The sequence below is a fragment of the Rhamphochromis sp. 'chilingali' genome, assembly GCF_963969265.1.
Source record: "Rhamphochromis sp. 'chilingali' genome assembly, chromosome: 17".
NCBI lineage: Eukaryota > Metazoa > Chordata > Actinopteri > Cichliformes > Cichlidae > Rhamphochromis > Rhamphochromis sp. 'chilingali'.
Window position 1 is genome coordinate 22,247,181 of NC_137944.1, and position 20,017 is coordinate 22,267,197.

At 39.9% G+C, this 20,017-nt stretch overlaps 2 protein-coding genes across 2 annotated transcripts; one reads left to right on the forward strand and one right to left on the reverse strand.

Annotated features, from left to right (window-relative positions):
• Window positions 1-3,531: 3,531 nt before the first annotated feature.
• Window positions 3,532-5,754, reverse strand: LOC308384869 (G-protein coupled receptor 20; the record flags this gene model as incomplete). The annotated part of the gene is made up of 4 exons (XM_080863503.1): window positions 3,532-4,182; window positions 4,557-4,689; window positions 5,102-5,358; window positions 5,569-5,754. The coding sequence occupies 4 exons, from the start codon at window positions 5,752-5,754 to the stop codon at window positions 3,532-3,534; spliced, it is 1,227 nt and encodes a 408-aa protein (XP_080719629.1).
• Window positions 5,755-12,943: 7,189 nt separating this feature from the next.
• Window positions 12,944-19,235, forward strand: cfap20 (cilia and flagella associated protein 20). Its single transcript, XM_080863086.1, has 6 exons — window positions 12,944-13,278; window positions 14,568-14,647; window positions 17,597-17,708; window positions 17,803-17,991; window positions 18,101-18,214; window positions 18,340-19,235. Exons 1-6 carry the CDS (start codon window positions 13,195-13,197, stop codon window positions 18,343-18,345), a joined length of 585 nt encoding a protein of 194 aa, XP_080719212.1. The 5' UTR covers window positions 12,944-13,194; the 3' UTR covers window positions 18,346-19,235.
• The last annotated feature ends 782 nt before the right edge of the window (window positions 19,236-20,017 follow it).

A 20,017-nucleotide genomic window follows, 5' to 3' on the forward strand; every position in this document is an offset into this window, starting at 1 on the left:
TTTCTGCAACTGGGAGTGTCTCACTTCATAAAGACATAAATATACAGTGATACCCACAAAATACATGTTTATATATGCAATAATAATCAGAGAAACAAATTCATTTTAAAAATAGAACGTTTTTAATACTTAGAGGAAAATGCTTTGCAGTGCATTTAACATGAGTTGAGAAAGATGCTCAGAAAGGTCTTGATCTTGAGTGTAGCTGTTAGTTTACTCTTATTAGTATTACATTGCAAAATTTTTTACCACACATGTACATAATGAAATATTAAGGGATAACAGTGTCTAAAAAACATGTTAATAAAATGCACTAATGTCCTTCTGTATATTGTTACCTCACTTATTATCTTTAGGGAGTCTTAAGCTTTAAGCAGACTGGTTTTATCAGGCTTGATGCACATTTTCTTGCAAGTATACGAGCATCTTATTCCTTGGAAAGTAAGATTTCTGTAAAATATTAATTACATGTTAATTAGAGAATTTTCATTCTTTATTATAAAGATTTGGCAAGCATTTCCAAATCGTACTTTTTTTTTGTAAAGGAGGTATTTAGAGTATTTTTATCTGAAGAAATGATAAAACTCAATTGCACTTCAACAGAAACAGAAATCTGCACAACAACTAAGGGTGTAATTCCCCTGTAATCAAATGTAATTAATTAATTAATTTTTAAAAATTACAACTTTAAAAAATGTATTTGTATTTACATACAAATACAAATTTGAGTTGTGGATAAGTCATTTCGAATTTCGCCTAAATTCTGGGTATTTTACAGGAAAGGAGACACAAAGTACTTGAATTACTCACAGAATAATTTGTGTCTACTTAAAAGTTAGGCGCAAATCAAAATTACTGATACACTGTGTAAGATTACTTAGAAACCACTTAAATTTAATTACAGTAATTAATTGTTGCAAATAAAAATTCAAAAATAGAATGTGTTAAAATTCCCCTTAATTACATAGAAATTACACCCTTAGTTGTGAGCTGTAATATAAAGTGTTATTTAGTTTTTATACTAAAAAAATAAATAAATTGTGATCCATTGAAGCTAACGACCAGGTTTACTCCAAAGAAGCAAATATAAAAATAATTCTGTCTTTGTGACCTCGCTCGTGTTTTTGTTTGCTTGTTTTTTGTTGGAATGCATGTGACTGTTGGTGATGCAACCTGCTGGTCTGCAGTTTCAAGACATTTTTTCATGTGCCAAAAAAAATCTTTACTCAGCATCTTCAAAGCAGCTAATTTGGTTTCCCATGATGCATTGCGGTTAGACCACTGAGAAGGAAGAGGAAAACTGGGAAAAACATTTTGTTGTGCAGAATCAGATTTCTAGCGCACACAAACGCACACGCACATGCACATGCACACACTCGGTCAAAGCTTTGGCTGTTTCCATGAAGAGAAGCCAGAGAAGGAACCTGAAACTGGTGTGTGTGTTTAACCCAGACTCATCATGTGGCAGCAGGGCCAGCTGATGGTAAGTATTTATGTGTGTGTGTGTGTGTGTGTGTGTGTGTGTGTGTGTGTGTGTGTGTGTGTGTGTGTGTGTGTGTGTGTGTGTGTGTGCGCATTGGTATAAAGTTGCAAGCTAAGGTCATCGCAGTTACGTAACGTGAACTGTGATGACCTGCTGCTTCTCTGGAAGGATGATGGAGGGAAATGCCGCTCAATTTAATGTCTCACATTCCTGCTATGACTGACACCTCATAGCTCGACTCTAATATCGTCAATGAAAACTAAACAAAGAGTTTTATGCACTTAATACACAAATCCACTGAAATCTTGTGTAGGAGAGTAGTCATAAATCGTTTTTTAATTTATAAATTAAATTCATAATTCACAATTTTTTTCACCCTGCTTTAGAACACACAGATATTTCAGTGGATAACAGCAGCAGCTATGAAATAACATAATCTGTTATTGGGTAATGTTATTTTTCATGAACAGCTCCACTGTTAATCAGTGCCAGTGTGATTGTTCTGGATGACATTCTTCCACCGCAGGGAGATGCTGTCCTCTGGTGGAGTACACCTAGTACCAGGTTGGACCCCATTTCTGCCTTAATCCTTTGTAGCACAGATTCATCAAGTGCTGCAAACATTCCAGAGATTTTGGTGCATATTGACACGACAGCATCAAAGTTACTGCAGATTTGTTTGGCTGCAATCCATGATGTGAATCTCCTGTTCCACCGCATCCCTTTACCAGTGCTTTACCTGATTGAGACCTGATGAATGTGGAGGCCATCTGAGCACAGCAATCAGGTGATGGAGACACTGTGGTCATAAAGCAATAGAGATGATCATCAACAATACTCAGGTAGGCTCAAGTGTTTAACCAGGAGTTAAAAGAATGTACCTAATAAAGTTGCAGGTGACTATTTCTTTTGTTAACAACAGCTACAGCCAAAGAAACAGCACTTTAATTGCAAAAAGCACCACCATCTCTGCATTTTCTTTATATAAATCATTTATTATACTAAACAAGATAAACAAGTCAGTAAAAATAGCACACACTGACTCAAAAACAAGCAATGCTGAGACAAACAAACAAGGAGAAGAAGAAGAAAATGAATTTATGATAAAGTGACTTTATGTTAGTACATAGTTTGATTGATGCATCCATTTCTTAAACATTTAACTTGCATCTACCAAGTCCTGAATTATGAGGAAGATGTGTGATCACAGCCTCTAAAGTGTAGCCTAAATTTAAATCCAGCAAATAACCTGATGTACTAGAAACAAAGCAGTGCTTTTGTTTTTCATCATTTCCTGTCATTGTGATGCTGACATAAGTCCATTTAATCATTTTTAAATTATTAACAAGTCATTAAAAGAACATCACACTGTGTACCCCTAAATGTTTATACACACACATTTATCCTATTTATGTGTCTCGAGACTTCAACCCTCTGAAAGTCTCTTTTCTTTGCTCATAACTCTTTCTGTTATTCTTCATTTTAATGTTGCAAATGTCATTTTTGAAGGCTTTCAACATTCAGTGTGACTCAATACAGACATCTTGATGAATCAGAGTCAAATGCATCCTAAAAAATCAAAGCAGTCAAATAAATGGTCTACAAAAGTACACAAAAGGAGTATTTCCATTCTAAAGCGTATGACTTAGTCACGGTAGTTTACCTACTATACAACTGTTACTATACAACTTTTTGTTTTTATTTCTAATGGAAAAATTTTAGTTTAAAAAAAGAGCGAGAAAGGGAATAAAGGGACAGGTAAAGCCTTGTTTAACTCACATGTGCAGGAATTTACAAAGAGTGTTAAAGAAGTATCCAGACAGAACGATGACTAAATAAAAAGCTTGTTTGTGAATAAAATGGGTTTTTTTTCCTCCCTAGTCAATCTGAATTTTTACATCACAAACTTTGATGAGGTGCCTCTGGAACACAAGCCAAACATCAACTCCCCACATACATAGTTTTTTTTCTGTGTGTAATCCAGCAGCTTTTGAAACTTGAAGCAGTGTAAGTTCATTGGTTTCACAGCAAAACAAAGTCGACATGTGTCACTGTCTCCAGCTGTCTCTCTGAACTGTGCCATCACTGGTTTCCGAAACATGGCCGCCTGTCCAATCAGAGTGGTGTGCGCTGGTTGTAGAGAGGGGTGCACTTGTGAGCGTTAGTGTGGCTATGCTCTGAGCTATCGCCAGTGCCGTACCCGAGCATTTATTCAGCGAATTCCTCTCCCCTTCGATGCCACTTGTAAACCCCACCTCCCCGTCCTCCTCTCTGCCTCCCCTTCTCCTGGTCCTCCACATTCTCTTGAAGCTGTCCGTCACAAAGCAGTAAACCACTGGATCCAGGCAGCTGTTCAGGCTGCTCAAGGTCACGGTGATGTGATAGGAAAGCACATCCCTCGCCCCTTGCCCGGGAGCCTCCCCCGCCACTCTGAACTGGAAGTAAACCAGCACCTGGCGGACGTGGAAGGGTGTGAAACACACAGTGAAGACCACCAGGACGGTGGCCAAAAGCCTGATGGCACGAGTCCTCCTCACCCTGCTCTGGTGGGGCATCCCGCTGTGGCTGGAGGAGAGAAAACAGGTGACGCGCAGAGTGAAGACCACCACAGCGAGCAGGGGGAGGAGAAACTCCAGGATGGTGAGATAGAAAAGGGCAGGGAGGACCATGCAGGAGGAACTGAACTCCAAAGCTGTGGTCTAGAGAGAGAAGGAGAAAGAATTCTATCATGATTTAGCCTTTTAGCATTTTTAGCTTGTCTCAGCTTGACAGCCTTGTCAGCTCTTCTTTAGATCCTGACTGTTCTGTAAACCAAGACTCCTCCTACTTTTCTTGCAACCTCATGAAAATCATTATTTGATTAATTGACGGTCATCACTGATAAGTTTTAATACTCAGGATAATTTAAAATTGCCCCCCCCCCCAAACTAAATCTGTGTCATTAACCAATTCATAGACTAAATTATGAACTCAATTATTGCAATTAATTAATTTCTCTTTTTAGGTTTATTTTGTGGATTTATACACTGAGAGCTCATCTTGTGTGCGCTGTGTTTTTAGTGTGTCTCTTCACCTGAAAAGAGTAGGTGACCACGACTGCAATGAACCACACGGTGGCACTGACACACCTTGCCGCTCCTATGGTCCTCCATCGATGAAGGGTACTGGATGCGTGGACGACAGCGAGGTACCGATCGATACAGATGCTGAATAGAAAGCCATCAGTGAATATTGATAGAGGGGACATATTATTCCAATTTATTTTTTGATAAATTTGAATACTAGGCTTCTTTAAGGCTTCACTCCTTAAAACCCTGACTTTCTTCTGATTGGCTGCCCCTTGCCTGGCTTCCACAAACCAAAGCTTCTTTCATCTCAGTCCAAGCCTGAGAGGACGGTATAAGGAAATCCATGCCAAAATGATATCACCTTGACACAAGAACTTCTGGAAATCAAGAAATTAGACCAGCCAGAAGCCAAACTCTTGGTCCACAGGGTTATCTGTGTGTGTTACCACATTGAATATGAGCATCCAACTAAAAGAATGCACATAACTAAAAATAATGAAAAGCATAACAGCTCCTCGTTATGTGACAAATGAGGTTATGACTCACCCACCTGGTCAGAAACAGGATACTACAGTACATATTGACAAAGTAGCTGAAGGTGTGGACGTATGAGCAGGCCACACAGCTCCCTCCACTGTGGTACAGAGCGATGCGAGCTGGCAGCGACAGAGCCACCAGCAGGTCAGCCACCGCCAGGTTTATGGTGTAAACCACGGAGGCTGAAGAGTGTGCAGAGGCACCGCAGAAAACGTAGAGAGCCAGGCTGTTGAGGACCACCCCAACCACCAGCATCAGACAGTTAAACACCTGGAGCAGGGAGGGATGGATCCTTAGTTTATTGGTCATGCAGATTAAATAGATTAAATTTCTTGGTAAATTTAATCTATTCAATTTATTTAGGCGGGGTCCTTGCTTTTATCTGCTTACCCTAAACAAGTGTAAAAACAACTTAAGGAACTGCACAGAAATAGCAAATGCTGGAGTGTAACATAAGATTTATTCAGCATTTGATCTTACCATCAGAAAAACCCAGACGGTGTAGAAATCTTGATACAGCTGCATGTCCAGGTGGGCTAACCTGTGCAGGTTTGTGGTCCCCCATTCCTGGTCCCAGGTGTTGCAGTTAGTTTGGTGTGAGTTGAAAAGTGACAGGAGAGGCTCAGCAGTGGAGCTGGAGCTGATGTTGGCGAGAAGGCTCTCCATTGGTTGGAAAAAATGAATGACAGGTAGGCTGGTGAGAATCAGGAAGTGAAGATGTAAAAAAAAAAGAAAAAAAGATTTACAATGTTTTACTTAAATCAATAAATACAAATAAAAGCAAATTACAATGTCTATATTATGTTATGTCAACTTTAGGGGAATAATTCCTTTACTATAGTAGTAATCTCAACTGGAAGTCCAGTCTAACATCTGCTTTCACACTTTCAAGGTATTATTCCATGACAACAATGCAAAATCCTTTAGAAAGCTAGTTATTGGAACTGGGATTGTGTTACCACACTGTTCATGTATGAATAAAACAACTGCTTGTTGTTATTTTCAGGTTAAAACCCCACAATAATAATGAAGCAAGTGGACTAAATAAAGAGAAATACAGTCACCTGGACATTTCATTAGGCACACCTGTTCAGCCGCTCATTAACATTAATATATCTAATCAGCTAATCATGTGGCAGCAACTCTCTGCATTTGAACAGCCTGTTCAGGTCAAGCTGAGCATCAGAATAGGGAAGAAAAGTGATTTGAGTGACTGGACGTGGTATGACTGTTGGTGCCAGATGAAGTAGTCTGAGTATTCCAGAAACTGCTGATCTACTGGGATTTTCCCATGCAACCATTTCAGAATGATCCAAAAGACGAGAAAATATCCAGTGAGTGGCAGTTCTAAATAAGAAAATGTCTTGCTGATGTCAGAGGCCAGGGGAAACTGACCAGACTACTTTGGGCTGATAGGAAGACAGTATCTCAAAAATACTCAAAAAGAACAAGTCAAGAGCTTTTTTTGGATGCATAACATGCTGAAGCTTGAAACAGATTGACTACAGCAACAGAAGTCCATACTGATTGCTACTCCTGTCACCAAAATTGTACAATGCTGTCTGGTCTGATTAGTCTCAGTTTCTGCTGGTAAGGTCAGGTTTGGTGTAAACAACATGAAAGCATGGATCCATCCTTTCTGCCTTGTACCAAAGGTGGTAGTGGTGATGATGTAATGGCGTGGAACGAATTTTCCTGGCACACTTTTGGCCCCTTAGTACTGAAAGATGATAGTTTATTGTTTCTGACCATGTCCATTTATGACCACAGAGTACACATTGTCTGATGGCTACTTCTAGCAGGATAACAAACCAGGCAACAAAGGTCAAAACATTTCAAACTGGTTTCTTGAACATGACAGTGAGTTCACTGTACTCAGGTGTCTTCCACTATCACCGGATCTCAATCCAATAGAGCGCCTTTGAGATGTGGTGGAACAGGATGTTCACAATGATGTGCAGCTGACAAATCTGCAGCAACCGTGTGATGCTATCATGTCAATGTGGACCAAAATCTGCGAATAATGTTTTTAGTACTTTGCTAAATCCATGCCACAAAGAATTAAAACAGTTACTATTTCTTGATGCGCACCTCAAAAAATACTGTAGCACTCAAGGCATTTTAAATTTATTACTTTGTTAACGTAGTGAGGAAAATAAATCTTTCAGATTCTTGTCTTTTCTAAATGGTAAAAGCTTTTTAGGATTATGTCCAGACTCATTCTATCTACTTTTTTTAACCTTCCCCCCCTCAGATTGTTCAGTAATATCAGGACTTCTTCATTACAGCCTCCCGGCAGTAATTTAAAGACGGATGCCTTAACCTTTTATCTTGGACTCAGCCTTGGATACTGTATTGTAAATAGTTCCAAACAGCTTTGTTCTCCAAACTCACACACACACACAAAGACACCCACATACGCACACTAAAAACTAAAGGAGATAGCTGTGACTTCTAGGGATGAAAACATGGCCAACATCTGCAGAACTGAATCCAGGCAGAGAGACTTTGGAAATCCCGATCCTATAAACAATGTGCTCTTGTATCGTAGAGGCAACTGCATCCATCTTCATCTCCTCCCTAAAAGGATGTGACACTCTCAACAAAGTTAAGTACACGACCGTGTGTGTTACTTCAAAGATGGAGCACAGCATTAAGATGAACCCTGCCAGCGCACGCGGCTATTTAACACACCACTGACATGTGTTGTGTTGAACATGATGTAGACTGTTGTCTTAACACAATAAACGTGATCAGTGCGACACGTCCTGTTTAAAAAAACGGCTGGACTGTGTTCACTTTCAAGGGGCTTAAAGAAGTAAAAAGACTGGCCAAAAATAGTGTTGATATTTCAAAGCCAGACGGGAACAGATAAAACAGTGTGATAAATAAGGCGTTACGACATTAGTGAATTTGTTATGTTCTGCTTAAGAACAACTGGCCAAACAAGCTATTCATTAGTTGGCCAAAACTGTTTCACCCTTAACTTGAATGTACTAACTTTTCCCAGAGCTTTGAAACTTATCACACTCATTTTCTATGGAAATAAACTTGTTGTCGTACAATCTCTGTAGTTGTTCTGAGTTCATCCAGAGCCCTTACAGGACCTTTAGCCAAGTTGGCTCAAAAGTTAGTTTCAGCTTGTTTCATCTGATGAATCACGGGGGATAAAATGATTTATTTTTCGCTCAGCAAATCTGTGGAGCTCCCCCGGCAGAGCTTGCACATCACATACAAGCAACTCAAGTCCTTTAAGAAGCAGCCTGGATTTGAGTCTGCCCATCATTCATCTTCTCCATCACACTTTCTTTTCTACTCTGAACTGTTCCTGTTAATGCGTTTCTAAAAGCCCCAAATTAAATCTCACAAAAAGTGTTTATTTAGTCTTGACTGTTCGACATCAGAAAAAACATACATTAAAAATATCATCCTTTACTTTAATGAAAGTAATTTTATAAAAGTCTTAAATAATGTCATATTTTACTCAGCAGATCCTCTCATTTTGGCCAAAAGTGTCTTTCCTTATAAAAACCAGAGACGGATGAGCTCCCACTGGATAACATGTGCCGCTGAGAGAGGTCTTTCCACTCTTCATCATCATAAGACAGTTAGATAAAACATGACTGTCAGCCTGGATTTTAAAAAAGAAAAAAAACCTCTCCAAACAGCTATCTTCTTTGAAACTTCATAGTTATGGTAAAATATGTGACAAAATTATTATATAAAAGATAAACCAGTGAATGACTCTGAAGCCTGCAAATGTTTTTTAACATTGTGTTAATCATTGCTGCCCAGCACCTGCAGACTTTACAGATGCAGATGTGCATTTGCTTCTTAGATTCACTTTTAAATGAAATGATTAGAACATACTAATCATATCTAAATCTATAGGGGCTGCCTTTGAGCTAAACCCTCACAAGTTAAATTCAGGCATTTTAAACTTTACATTATGCACTCTTAAAAGAATGAAAGCTCCTTTTTGTGTACAATTTCCAATGGAAAAAAAAAAACAGTAATATGCATGTACCAGAGGGAAAGTACTGTACTGTGATCTCCAGGAGGACAAATGTACACAAGGAACCTTAAAACTGCTGCTCAGAAAATGAGGCAAAGTAATGCAGACTATTGTCCTTCTGATCGTTAGGTACAAAAACCATAACCAGAAAAAAACAAATAAGGTCAAATAATGATGACTGAATGGATTAAACGTACCTGAAGAAGAGAAAAAGTGGTGAAAACAAATCCTCATGCAGTAGACTTGTGCAAAAGTCCTTGTTGTCCGATTATATAAATTAAGAGCTCCTCAGTTGCTTTTCATTTCATACTTTTATCTTCTCTTCATTTCGTCCATCCTTTGTTCTTTCAGTAATTTGCTAAAAAGGTAAGGAAAGAATAGGCCCAGAGAGTCAGATGTGGAGCTCTGGGGCGGAGAGCGTCCTCCAATGGAAAGTAAAGTTCAACAGGCGGACCTCCTCTTTCCATCATCTCTTTCATATCACGTATTACAGAAAATGTAATGAAGATGTGTCAAAAATGTTAACTTCTTTCATTTTCTTTCTTGTCATTCCCCATCTTCCTCCACCTTTCTGTTTTGTCTCATAATATCTCCCATTTTCCACCTCTTTAGTTTGAGCTCTCGTCAAATAGGACATCTTCTAATATATTTCATCTGAAACAGGGATTTGGAAAGGCAATGCAAAGACAAGGCTTGAGCGTCCGAGGTGTCGAAAAGCAGAAGAGGAACACATACTTGGATGGATAACAGTTGGATTGGGAATAACAAGAAAAGAGTAAGTGGCTGGCAGGCTAAAAGGAAGAGGAAAAATTAGAAAGAGCTGGCCGGAAGACTGCTCTGTCTCTGTGGGACAAAAACAAGAGGCAGTTTCAAAATCGTTTATTTAAAGCTGTCTCCAGGGTGGTCCCACTTGGACAGCGTTAGAGAGAAAAAATATACGTTTGTCTCTGTGTAAATACATGATTCAATTAGAGAAGTAAAGAGCAAAATAAAAGCGTAAAGCATACAACAGCATAAACTGTTTCTGTAGATGTTTTTACGAAGCTGCCAGCCTGTGAACCCGTGAACCAACACACACTTATAAAAATGGGAGAGGACACCTTCATAGTGAAAGATAGATAAAAAAGTAGAGAAGGGATCACTTTACATTTGTTTCACCACAAAGAAGCATCACCTAAACACACAGGAGGATAAACAGCTGTAACATCTGTCCCATTGAATATGTTTGCGGTTGTGTGGCTAACATCAAAACGTCAAATAAAGTCCTGTGGCAGTAATACCGGTGAAAAAAACCATAGGCGTCAGTTCTTATGAAGCTAAAAGGAGACTTCGCTGTTGGTGATGTCATTATACAAAGTGCCTGGTTAATGTTTGATTGAATGTTTCTTGGCTTGTTTAAATATTTGAAATCTTTGCCAAATGTTTAAACTGTTGGAGACGGAGGAAGGATGTCGCGCTTGACACTTTGGCGGAATTTAGAGGGTGGAAAGAGTGCTTAATTTAAGTTGTGCATAGGAAATCTATTTCTAGAAACCTTTGGGGTAGATGTATTAGGGAATTAAGGGGCACTCCAGCACTTAAACTTAAACTCTGACAAAATTGGAAATGTCAGAGGAATTATCTGGGCTTGCAGACAAGGGTAAGTCTGCAGGCATTTAGCAAGCAGAGAGGAGCTAAAACCTCATGGGAAAAACAAACATATTTTGTTAGGCTGAGAGGGATTTATTTTAGCTTTCAGTAGGTCTTCTGTTCAGAAGTACTGAAATAGCCCTGTTACAGATTTTAGCAGGTGGCAGAGAGCTTGGAGAGGTGGGCATATGCACTGGAGAGAAAATGAATGAAAGACAGTAAAAGCAAAAATAGAATAGAATAGAATAGAATAGAATAGAATAGAATAGTCATTGTAAATGTAAGACTAAATACATGTGCATGAACGAGAGGGAGACGGGGGAACACTGAAGGTGAAAGGAGTAGAGGTAGTGAAGATGTATGAGTTTAAATAGTCGGAGTCAGCTATCCAAAGAAAAAGACACTGCATGAGAGAGTTGAACGCGAGCGTGCAGGCAGGCTGAAAATAAGATTCAGGGGTGATTTGTAACTGTGGAGGTGGCGGAGTTGAAGATGTTAAGATTTAAATGGGGGGTGACCAGGATGCAAGATTGAGGTGAACAGCTGAGGTTAGATAAAGATGGAGCTGTCTTCAAAAAGATGATTTCATTTTCTAGAACTGGAGTTAAATAAGATAGGATGGTGGCTGGACTAGACTCTATCTGCCTTTTTAGGTCTGTGGGGCTAATGTATTAGTCAGAAAAAGCAGAGGATATGGCCGTCAGATGAATGCTCTTTAAGGTAGGATTCAAAGGCAGTCTCATGGTTCAATGATATGTTACATTATGGACTGATAATGTCCTGATATCTACTGCAGGACCCAATGATAATTAAAACATCATTTGAATTGAATTGAATTTTTGAATTGAAATTTTTATTTCAGTCAACAACAACAGATTATAATTTTACATTTAGAATCATTACTTCAGTATTAAGTTTAGAAACTCATTAAATCCTAAAACATGATGTTTGCCTAAAACAGGGATGTCAACATCAATGTCAACCCACTTTTCTGTCAGTGTAAGGAAATAGCCGAAATAAATAAAGAGTAGCTACACTATTATCAGATCAACATGAATAATCTTGGTCTCTATGGACAGGTAAGATGTCAGATAATATTATTAAGCATCTGGGTCGCTGTGACTGGTACTGTACCTGAGTAAATTCTGATGCACCAAAAACAAAACAAAACAAAAAAACATTCAGAAAGAAAAGAAAAGAAAGTGAAAGAAAGACCATTATTGCTGTGTGACACAGCAAGTTTAGGAATAAATCCGATACCAAGTAAATACAAGGTTAGTATTGCTGATACCAATACTTTCAACCCATAAAGCCAGTTTATTTAGGGGAGAGCGTTTATGAGATAAATCAATTTGAATTTGCAATTCCTGAACACATTTTAATGATGTGATGAGTGATGAGTTAACACAGCTAAACACACCTTTCAGCTTTTCGTGTATTTTGAAACAGGGGTTTTGGGGGGTCTTAGACTTGTCTTTAAAGCACTTTGGGTCAACTTCTGTTGTTTCAATGTGCTACAGGCTATAAATAAAACAGATTTAAGACAAAGACATGACAAAAAGGTTCATACATTTTTTCATAGTGCATAGAGGTATACTTTTATAATTAGGTGGGCTACATACTGAACTTAAGATGATTAAAGCAAAGTATCAGTCCCATTGTGCTAGTGTCATTCTGATGCCAATATTTAGTTGGTATTGAAACTATTAATATTTGGATGGATCCTCCCACCTCTACAGACCATAGGAAACTCCAGTAGATCAAGGGTGCCTTGTTTAATGCTGCATCATCCCTCTACAGGAACTGTACAGGTAATATCCTGACAGCTGTAATGGAGGATCAGAGCTGTGCGGCCCTACTTGGTTACGGAAGCTATGTGTGAAAGCTCATCTCTCTAAACTAAAGAGAAGTCTTAAAATTCTTTGGAGACGCGCATATGGATCTGGCTGCAGGCGGTGAGAATCGGGCAGCTCAAGATATTTTGAATTAGTTTATGATTAGGGAGTTTTTATTATATCATGCATTCAGTAACTGAAATAAAAATCATCAAGCGTGAAAGCTGTTTTGGTTATTTCGGCGACTTCTAGACGACATTATGTTAAACACTTGTGCTTTAAGCTTACACTGTTACCACGGCGACCGAGAAGCGTCAGCATTTATTAACCGGCATGAACAACGTCAGATGACTTTCGTTCCCCAGCAACACCAAAATAAAAACGAGACATCCGCTGCCTTCTTTCTGTTTTCACACCGTGTGGGAATATTCGACCACTCAGTGAAACGGATTTCTCATTTTTCTTCTGAGTGACAACGTGGTAGTTTCTGTTGGCGGAACGGTTTATATTCTAGCACACGGAACCAGAAAAGTTGGAGGCGGAAATTAAACCTGTAAACAAACGTATAGCTTTAGTTAGAAGCGGTTACAGTATGTGCACATTGATTGTCTGCTGAGCCCAAAGAAGATGTTTAAAAACACATTCCAGAGCGGTTTTTTGTCTATTTTATATAGTATCGGCAGCAAACCTCTTCAGATATGGGACAAAAAGGTAAGCAGCCGCTCAGAACGGAAGCAGGGAGCTGTATGTTGGCTTAGCGAGCGGGGCTAAAACTGGCTAGCATCATGTGCACTCACGTCGCTTTTAAACTTCGCACTGTTTTATGGCTGTGGACGTTTTCTAGATGCACTTTAAATTCACGACGCGCAGTTCTTGTTGATTACTTGTAGAAGCAACATGATACAGGGTAGCCATGGAGGCAGTGCTGCTAAGTTGCTAACCTGAGTCACACATCAGTAATTGAAGTTACATTCGCTTGATTGAGTCATTGGTACCATTCACACGGTTTTACGGGCTAATGTGCTAAACAGGAGTTGTTACTGGTCAGATATTCAAGTATGAGCTTTGCAGTCCTCTCTGCATGGCCATCTATGCAGTGGTGACAAATGATCTGAGACATGAGATATCCATCCATCCATCCATCCATTCATTTTCTGCCGCGTATCCAAGTCCAGGTTGCAAGAAGGCACTCTAAGTAGATAGACTCAGACTTTGCATTCCCCATCACCTTGTCCGGGCGTACACGGAGGCGTTCCCAAACTCACCCAAGAGACATAATCTCTCCAGCGTGTCTGAGCTCCTCACCCTAGCTCTGAGGGAATATTTCTGCTGCTTGTATCCGCGATTCTATTCTCTTGAGCGACTGGTAAATTGACAGTTTCCCTTAATGCTAAGCTCTCTCTTCACGGTCTGCATCATTGCACACGCCACACCACTCCATCTGTCAGTCTCCTGTCTCTCCTTTCCCATAAGCAAGATCCAGAGATATTTGAACTCCTCTGAAGCAACAACTGATCTCTAACCCGGAGGTCGGGCGGCACCACCCAGTGGTGTCTCCAAACGTCTGTAATTCATTTCAATTCAATTTTATATAGCACCAAATAACAACAACAGTTGACTTGAGGTGCCTCGAATTATAATGTAAGGTACCTACAGTAATGCAGAGAAAACCCCAACAGTGAGATGACCCCCTATCTGCAAGGACTTAGCGATAGTTGGATAGAAAAACTCAAAGCTTGAAAAGCAAGTATTAGGTTCAGTGCTTTGTGGATTGGGCAGCGATCAGGGGTGGGGGTCCTGGCAGTCCCAATCTCTGGTTGATGAATCTGACTTTAGATATGAGACATGCCTTCTTCATTCATTAGTTTTGCTTCGATATCCCACATCTGATTCAGGGGGGTTTACAGTTGGTACGCCATACAGCACTCTAAACGCTCTGGGAAACATTCTAATTTCTCCATTGAAAATAAGGGAACAAATCTATTTCTGGGTTTTCACAGGTGAGGAACGGTCACATAAAGAGAGTCACGGACAATGACATACATTCGAATGTGCTGGAGATTGAGGGAACAAATGTCAGGTGAGTTTGTCTGTTTATTTATTAATCAAAGGTCAACTTTACTTTCAGTTCTACGATATGTACAGGATATGTAAACTGAAAATTATAATAATATACACAATTATATAATTATATACACCAGTGCTTCCCAAACATTTTCCAGCCACGTACCCCTTGAAACATGTCACCCTCAGCCGCATACCCCCTACTACGAACGATTCTTAATTAGTGTCTATAAATACATTGCAATATCGCATGCATAAAAATAAATACTGCACAGTCGATTATTTCTCACCACCAAATGAATTTATTGATATTTTTTAGTAATGACAGAGTTTTAATAACAAACTTTACTACTTAATACTAGCAGTGTATCAAAAGATTTATTAGAATTCACTTTTTTGTCGAGAGCATAAAGGCCATGAACTTTCATTAAACAGAACTTTATTTAATGTGATGGATGTGCTTGAGCAGAGGCACACAGCTCTTCAATGTTTGGCTCAATTTGGGAAAGGCTGAGTCTTAAATCGTTTTCCACACAAAGTCTTGCTCTGTATTTTGTTTTCATGTTTGTTAAAGCAGAAAATCCCTTTTCGCATAAGTATGTGGTGGCGAAAGGCATCAGAGTCTTGACAGCGCGCTTAGCCAGCGCGGGCTGTTCAGTGCGCAGCCCTATCCAGAAATCCGCCAGGTTCTTTTGAGCGTGTTCAACTTTTAGAGATCCATCTGTGGCGATTTCAATTAGGCTCTCCTGGTCAGACGGTGATAACGAAGTAGGCACGGCGGTGAACGGGTGACGTATCCAATCATTTGAGCCGCCCGTCTCTGGGAAGTATCGGCGTAACTGCACCTCCAGCTCCTCAAGGTGCACATTACATTCGCGCTTTACACTTTTAGATAGTGTGAGATCATTAGAGCACAGAAAATCATGCAGCACAGGAAAGACTTCAGTGTTGTTTGTATCCAAGCAGTTCTTCCAAAGGTTTAACTTCTTTATCATGGCCTCAACTTTATCTTGAACATTGAATATAGTTGCAGAAACGCCTTGTAATCCGAGATTGAGCTCGTTCAGACGAGAAAATATATCACACAGATAAGCCAGGCAGGTAAGGTACTCTTCATCATGCAAATGTTCAGACAGCTCAAAGGGATGGTTATTGAAGAAAACTTTAAGTTCATCCCTCAACTCAAAGAAACGGGTCAGCACTTTCCCTCTAGATAGCCAGCGAACCTCTGTGTGGAGTAATAATGTCTCATGCTCGCTGCCCATCTCATTGCACAACGCAGCAAATAAGCGGGAGTTCAGCGGCCTGGCTTTCACAAAGTTAACCATTTTTACACTCGTGTCCAAAACATGTTTCAAACGGACAGGTATTCCCTTTGCAGCAAGAGCCTCTCGGTGGATGCTGCAGTGTACCCAGGAGGCATCTGGCTCGACTGCTTGCACACGCGAAACCACACCTCCGTGTCTCCCAGTCATGGCCCGTGCGCATCAGTACAGATGCCAACACATCTGTCCCACACGAGTCCATGTGTGTTCATGAATGTGTCCAGCTTTTGAAAAATATCTGCGGCAGTTGTCCTTTGTTCCAGTGGTTTACAGAACAGCATGTCCTCCTTGATGGTTCCTTCATGAATGTAGCGCACATATACGAGAAGATGCGCCAGGCCAGCCACATCCGTGGACTCATCTAGCTGTATTGCATAAAATTCACTGTGGTGCATGCGCAGAAGTAGCTGCTGTAAAACATTTTCTGACATTGCATTGATGCGCCGTGAGACAGTATTGTTTGATGATGGAATGGACTGTATCGTCTTTTTTGCCTTTTCCCCCAACATTGTCCCTACCATATCTAAAGCAGCAGGGAGAATGAGGTCCTCCACAATAGTGTGGGGTTTGTTGTTTTTAGCCACTCTGTAACTGACCATGTAAGATGCTTGTATTCATAAGATCTGGCACCTGAATGCAGGTTTTACTTGTTGAAAGTGATTTTAGCTGTCGCTCAAAATATTCCCTTGGTTTATTTTTCAAATGGGGATGATTTGTCTCTAAATGTCTGCGCAAAAGTGAAGGTTTCATTGAGTTCTGAGACAATACTTTTGCACAAATAACACACTGTGGCCGGGGAAATCCACCAATATTTATACACGTAAACCCCAGCGAAATATAATTGTCATCATATTTGCGCTTCTTTGATGAGGTTGTGTTACAGTCCGTGCTGTCATGCTTTCTCCCACTTTGACGCTCCGCATCAGACACTTCATCACTTTCCACGTGGCTGGCTCCAGCTATGCTAGCCACTTGGCTAGTAACCACAGATACATCCCTGCTAGCATCCAAATCTGACGAACACATTGTTGTTGAACAATCACCTGTGCGGTCACTGGAAAATGCATCTTCAGACATGAGCTTATTGGTTGTTGTGGCCGGTGTCTCTGTGGTAGGGCCTTTTTTTCTTGTTAACCACTTGTCCATTTTCGCGCTGCACTGAATGCTTGGAGGCAACTTCAGCTGTTAGGTGTCAGTCATTTGGGCAAATCACGCCCATGTATTTTGTCAGAGCTATTTTTTTGCTGAACACCAGAGGGTGGTATATAGTCATGTATTTAACAGTCAAATAAAACTTCATTAGCGCAAATTTCGGCTTTTAAAATTTTTGATCCCCACTCCAACCCCAACCCACGCGTACCACCTACAGCCACTTGCGTACCCCCGAGGGTACGCGTACGGTAGTTTGGGAACTACTGATATACACTATTGCAGTCCTGGCATATTTAACATGATATTCTTTTTTCATAATATGTCTTTGTGTTCTGTTTGAAGTATGTGTACATTAATGTATCATGTAGATGCTAGGCATAGTAATTAGATTTACTTTCTTTAATATTTTTGTCGTGTTAAATAACTGAAATAAATCTGTTATTTAAGTCTCGCCCATCCTAGCTTCATCAACTCTGTCCTCCCTACAGCACCACCTACATAACATGCCCTGCAGACCCCAAGAAGACCCTGGGGATCAAACTTCCCTTTTTGGTCATGATCATTAAGAACCTCAAGAAGTATTTCACCTTTGAGGTCCAGGTAGAGACATTTAAATGCTTTGTGATTGGCTAACATACAGTCTGGGAATCTACCATAGACCTGGTGCTACGTGTGTCTCAAATCTCCCTCTCAGGTTCTGGACGATAAAAACGTTCGCCGGCGGTTTCGAGCGAGTAACTATCAGAGCACGACGAGGGTGAAGCCCTTCATCTGCACCATGCCCATGAGGCTCGATGACGGCTGGAACCAGATTCAGTTCAACCTGTCCGACTTCACCAGGAGGGCTTATGGAACCAATTACACAGAGACGCTACGTGTACAGGTTAGTGCACACATGAGGAACCTCTGAGTCTTTCCTGTTTCTCTATAGTAAGAATTTGGCACAATATTCCTTTTTCTCTTTTTAACATCTGCTCTGTTTCCCCCCTCAGATTCATGCTAACTGTCGGATAAGGAGGGTGTATTTCTCCGACAGACTGTACTCTGAGGATGAGCTTCCAGCTGAGTTTAAACTCTACCTGCCTGTCCAGAATCAGAAGGCCAAGGTTAGTACATCTCTCCATATACGTGAACGCTAATACAGTGTTACATTTAAAAAGTTACCATTTCAGCTCTCAGTCTGTAAAAATGTTGTGTAGAAGTTCAACACTTGTCTGTCTGTGTCTTGCAGCAGTAGAGCTTCTTGCGGTGTGCAGCCCCCCCGATGTGACTTGGAGTTTTAGTTGTGACAACATTATGCAGATTCAGTGAGACATTTAGTTTTGACTTTTTCGTGAGTCTCTGCACATTCAAGTCTGGTCTGATGTTTCCTTGCACTGCTGTAAAAAGATAATTGAATAAATAATAAAAGTCCACCATGTCCATTATTCTGGGGTTTTTCCAGTTTGCCACCATCCTGTGCATTCTAAACAATATTTATGAATGTTGACCACCTTATGCCCTCATCTATATTTCCTTCTGACACAATGCAGAATCCCTTTATTTTTTCTTTCTTGTACTAGAGGTATGAATATCAGCAGAAAGACTTAGTTTCAATGAATCGTTGTTGCTATTAAAGCTATAACACTTGACAAGAACAAAATATGATCTTTACCTCTGGTCCTTTAAACAAATAAGATCCTGACACTTGCTTGTATCTGATTTTAATCCTGTTATTTTACATGGCAGTAGTTTTATATTTGCTAAAAGGTTTCTCAGATTTGGCTCTCTATTATAGAAATATGTTTAGATGCTGTGATGATTGTGACATTTATTTTGATTAGGCTAACTACTTCTAGCCCAATTCCATAACCACACCTGTTCATTTACAATATTAATAATTACAATATTAGATTTTGTATTAAATGCCTACCGGTGGTTTCTTCACAAAATAAATATCTATAAAAACAGAATGTGTGCTTAGATAAAAGCCTTTATGTGAACATTATCAAGCGCTAGTCTGTTTGTTTTAGGCAGGCTTTTTCTGCTTGATCTGCTTCATTTTGCTTCTTCTGTGTTTTATTCAGGTGTATTTATTACCTATGCTGTTTATTACCAGGTTGTAATAAAGTGTTTTGGGAAAAAAAATATCTTCAGGTTTTCTGTTACCACCTCAACCGAGTTGTTTATGGATCGGTTCCCTGGCTACACAAAATACAATGAATATATGTGTATGTGTATACACACACACACACACACACACACACATATTTTTTATAAAGATTCATACAATAATTATTTCCTCAAATTAAGCGGGGAGGGGTTCACCCGGAACTAGTATAAGGGAAACGAAAACCCGTAAACAAACGAATCAAGTGCAATAGCAACCAGCGATATGCGTAGCAACTGCTTGAAGGGTCTCAAAGTGCGTAATGTCTATGGAGTGAGCTCAAGGATGTTTAAAAACACCTCACAGTGCGCGTTTTGTCTCTTATAGAGCATCGGTACCAAACCTTTTCAAATATGGGACTAAAAGGTAAGCAGCGGGTGTAGAGGGTGTATTTTTCCCGACAGACTGTGAGCATGAGCTTCCAGCTGAGCAGTTTTGAGCAGATGGATGGATGGATCAAAAGACAGCATCACAGGGTCTCTGCTAATAATGCTGCTTGCTTTTAAGTTTATAAAGAATGATTACCACAACTGCTTTTGATGTGCTATAACATTAAGTACAGGATTTAGGATAATCATCTTATTTGTCAAAAACCGAAGGAGGCACACTACTTGTTTAAGTCTTTACCAACTGAAAACCTACTAGAAGTTGGCCTAGAAGCCCTTTTCATTTCTGCCATATTTCAGGCCTGCTTATAGAACAAAATGGGTTTGCATCAGAAGTTTGTGAGGGTGGTCTTTGCCTGGAAGCTATTCAAATA

Coding starts and splice junctions, on each gene's coding strand:
- cfap20 (XM_080863086.1), top strand. CDS start 13,195: ATGTTTAAAAACACATTCCAGAGCGGTTTTTTGTCTATTTTATATAGT. Junction 17,709..17,802: donor ATTTCACCTTTGAGGTCCAG/GTAGAGACATTT, acceptor TCTCCCTCTCAG/GTTCTGGACGATAAAAACGT. Junction 17,992..18,100: donor CAGAGACGCTACGTGTACAG/GTTAGTGCACAC, acceptor TTCCCCCCTCAG/ATTCATGCTAACTGTCGGAT.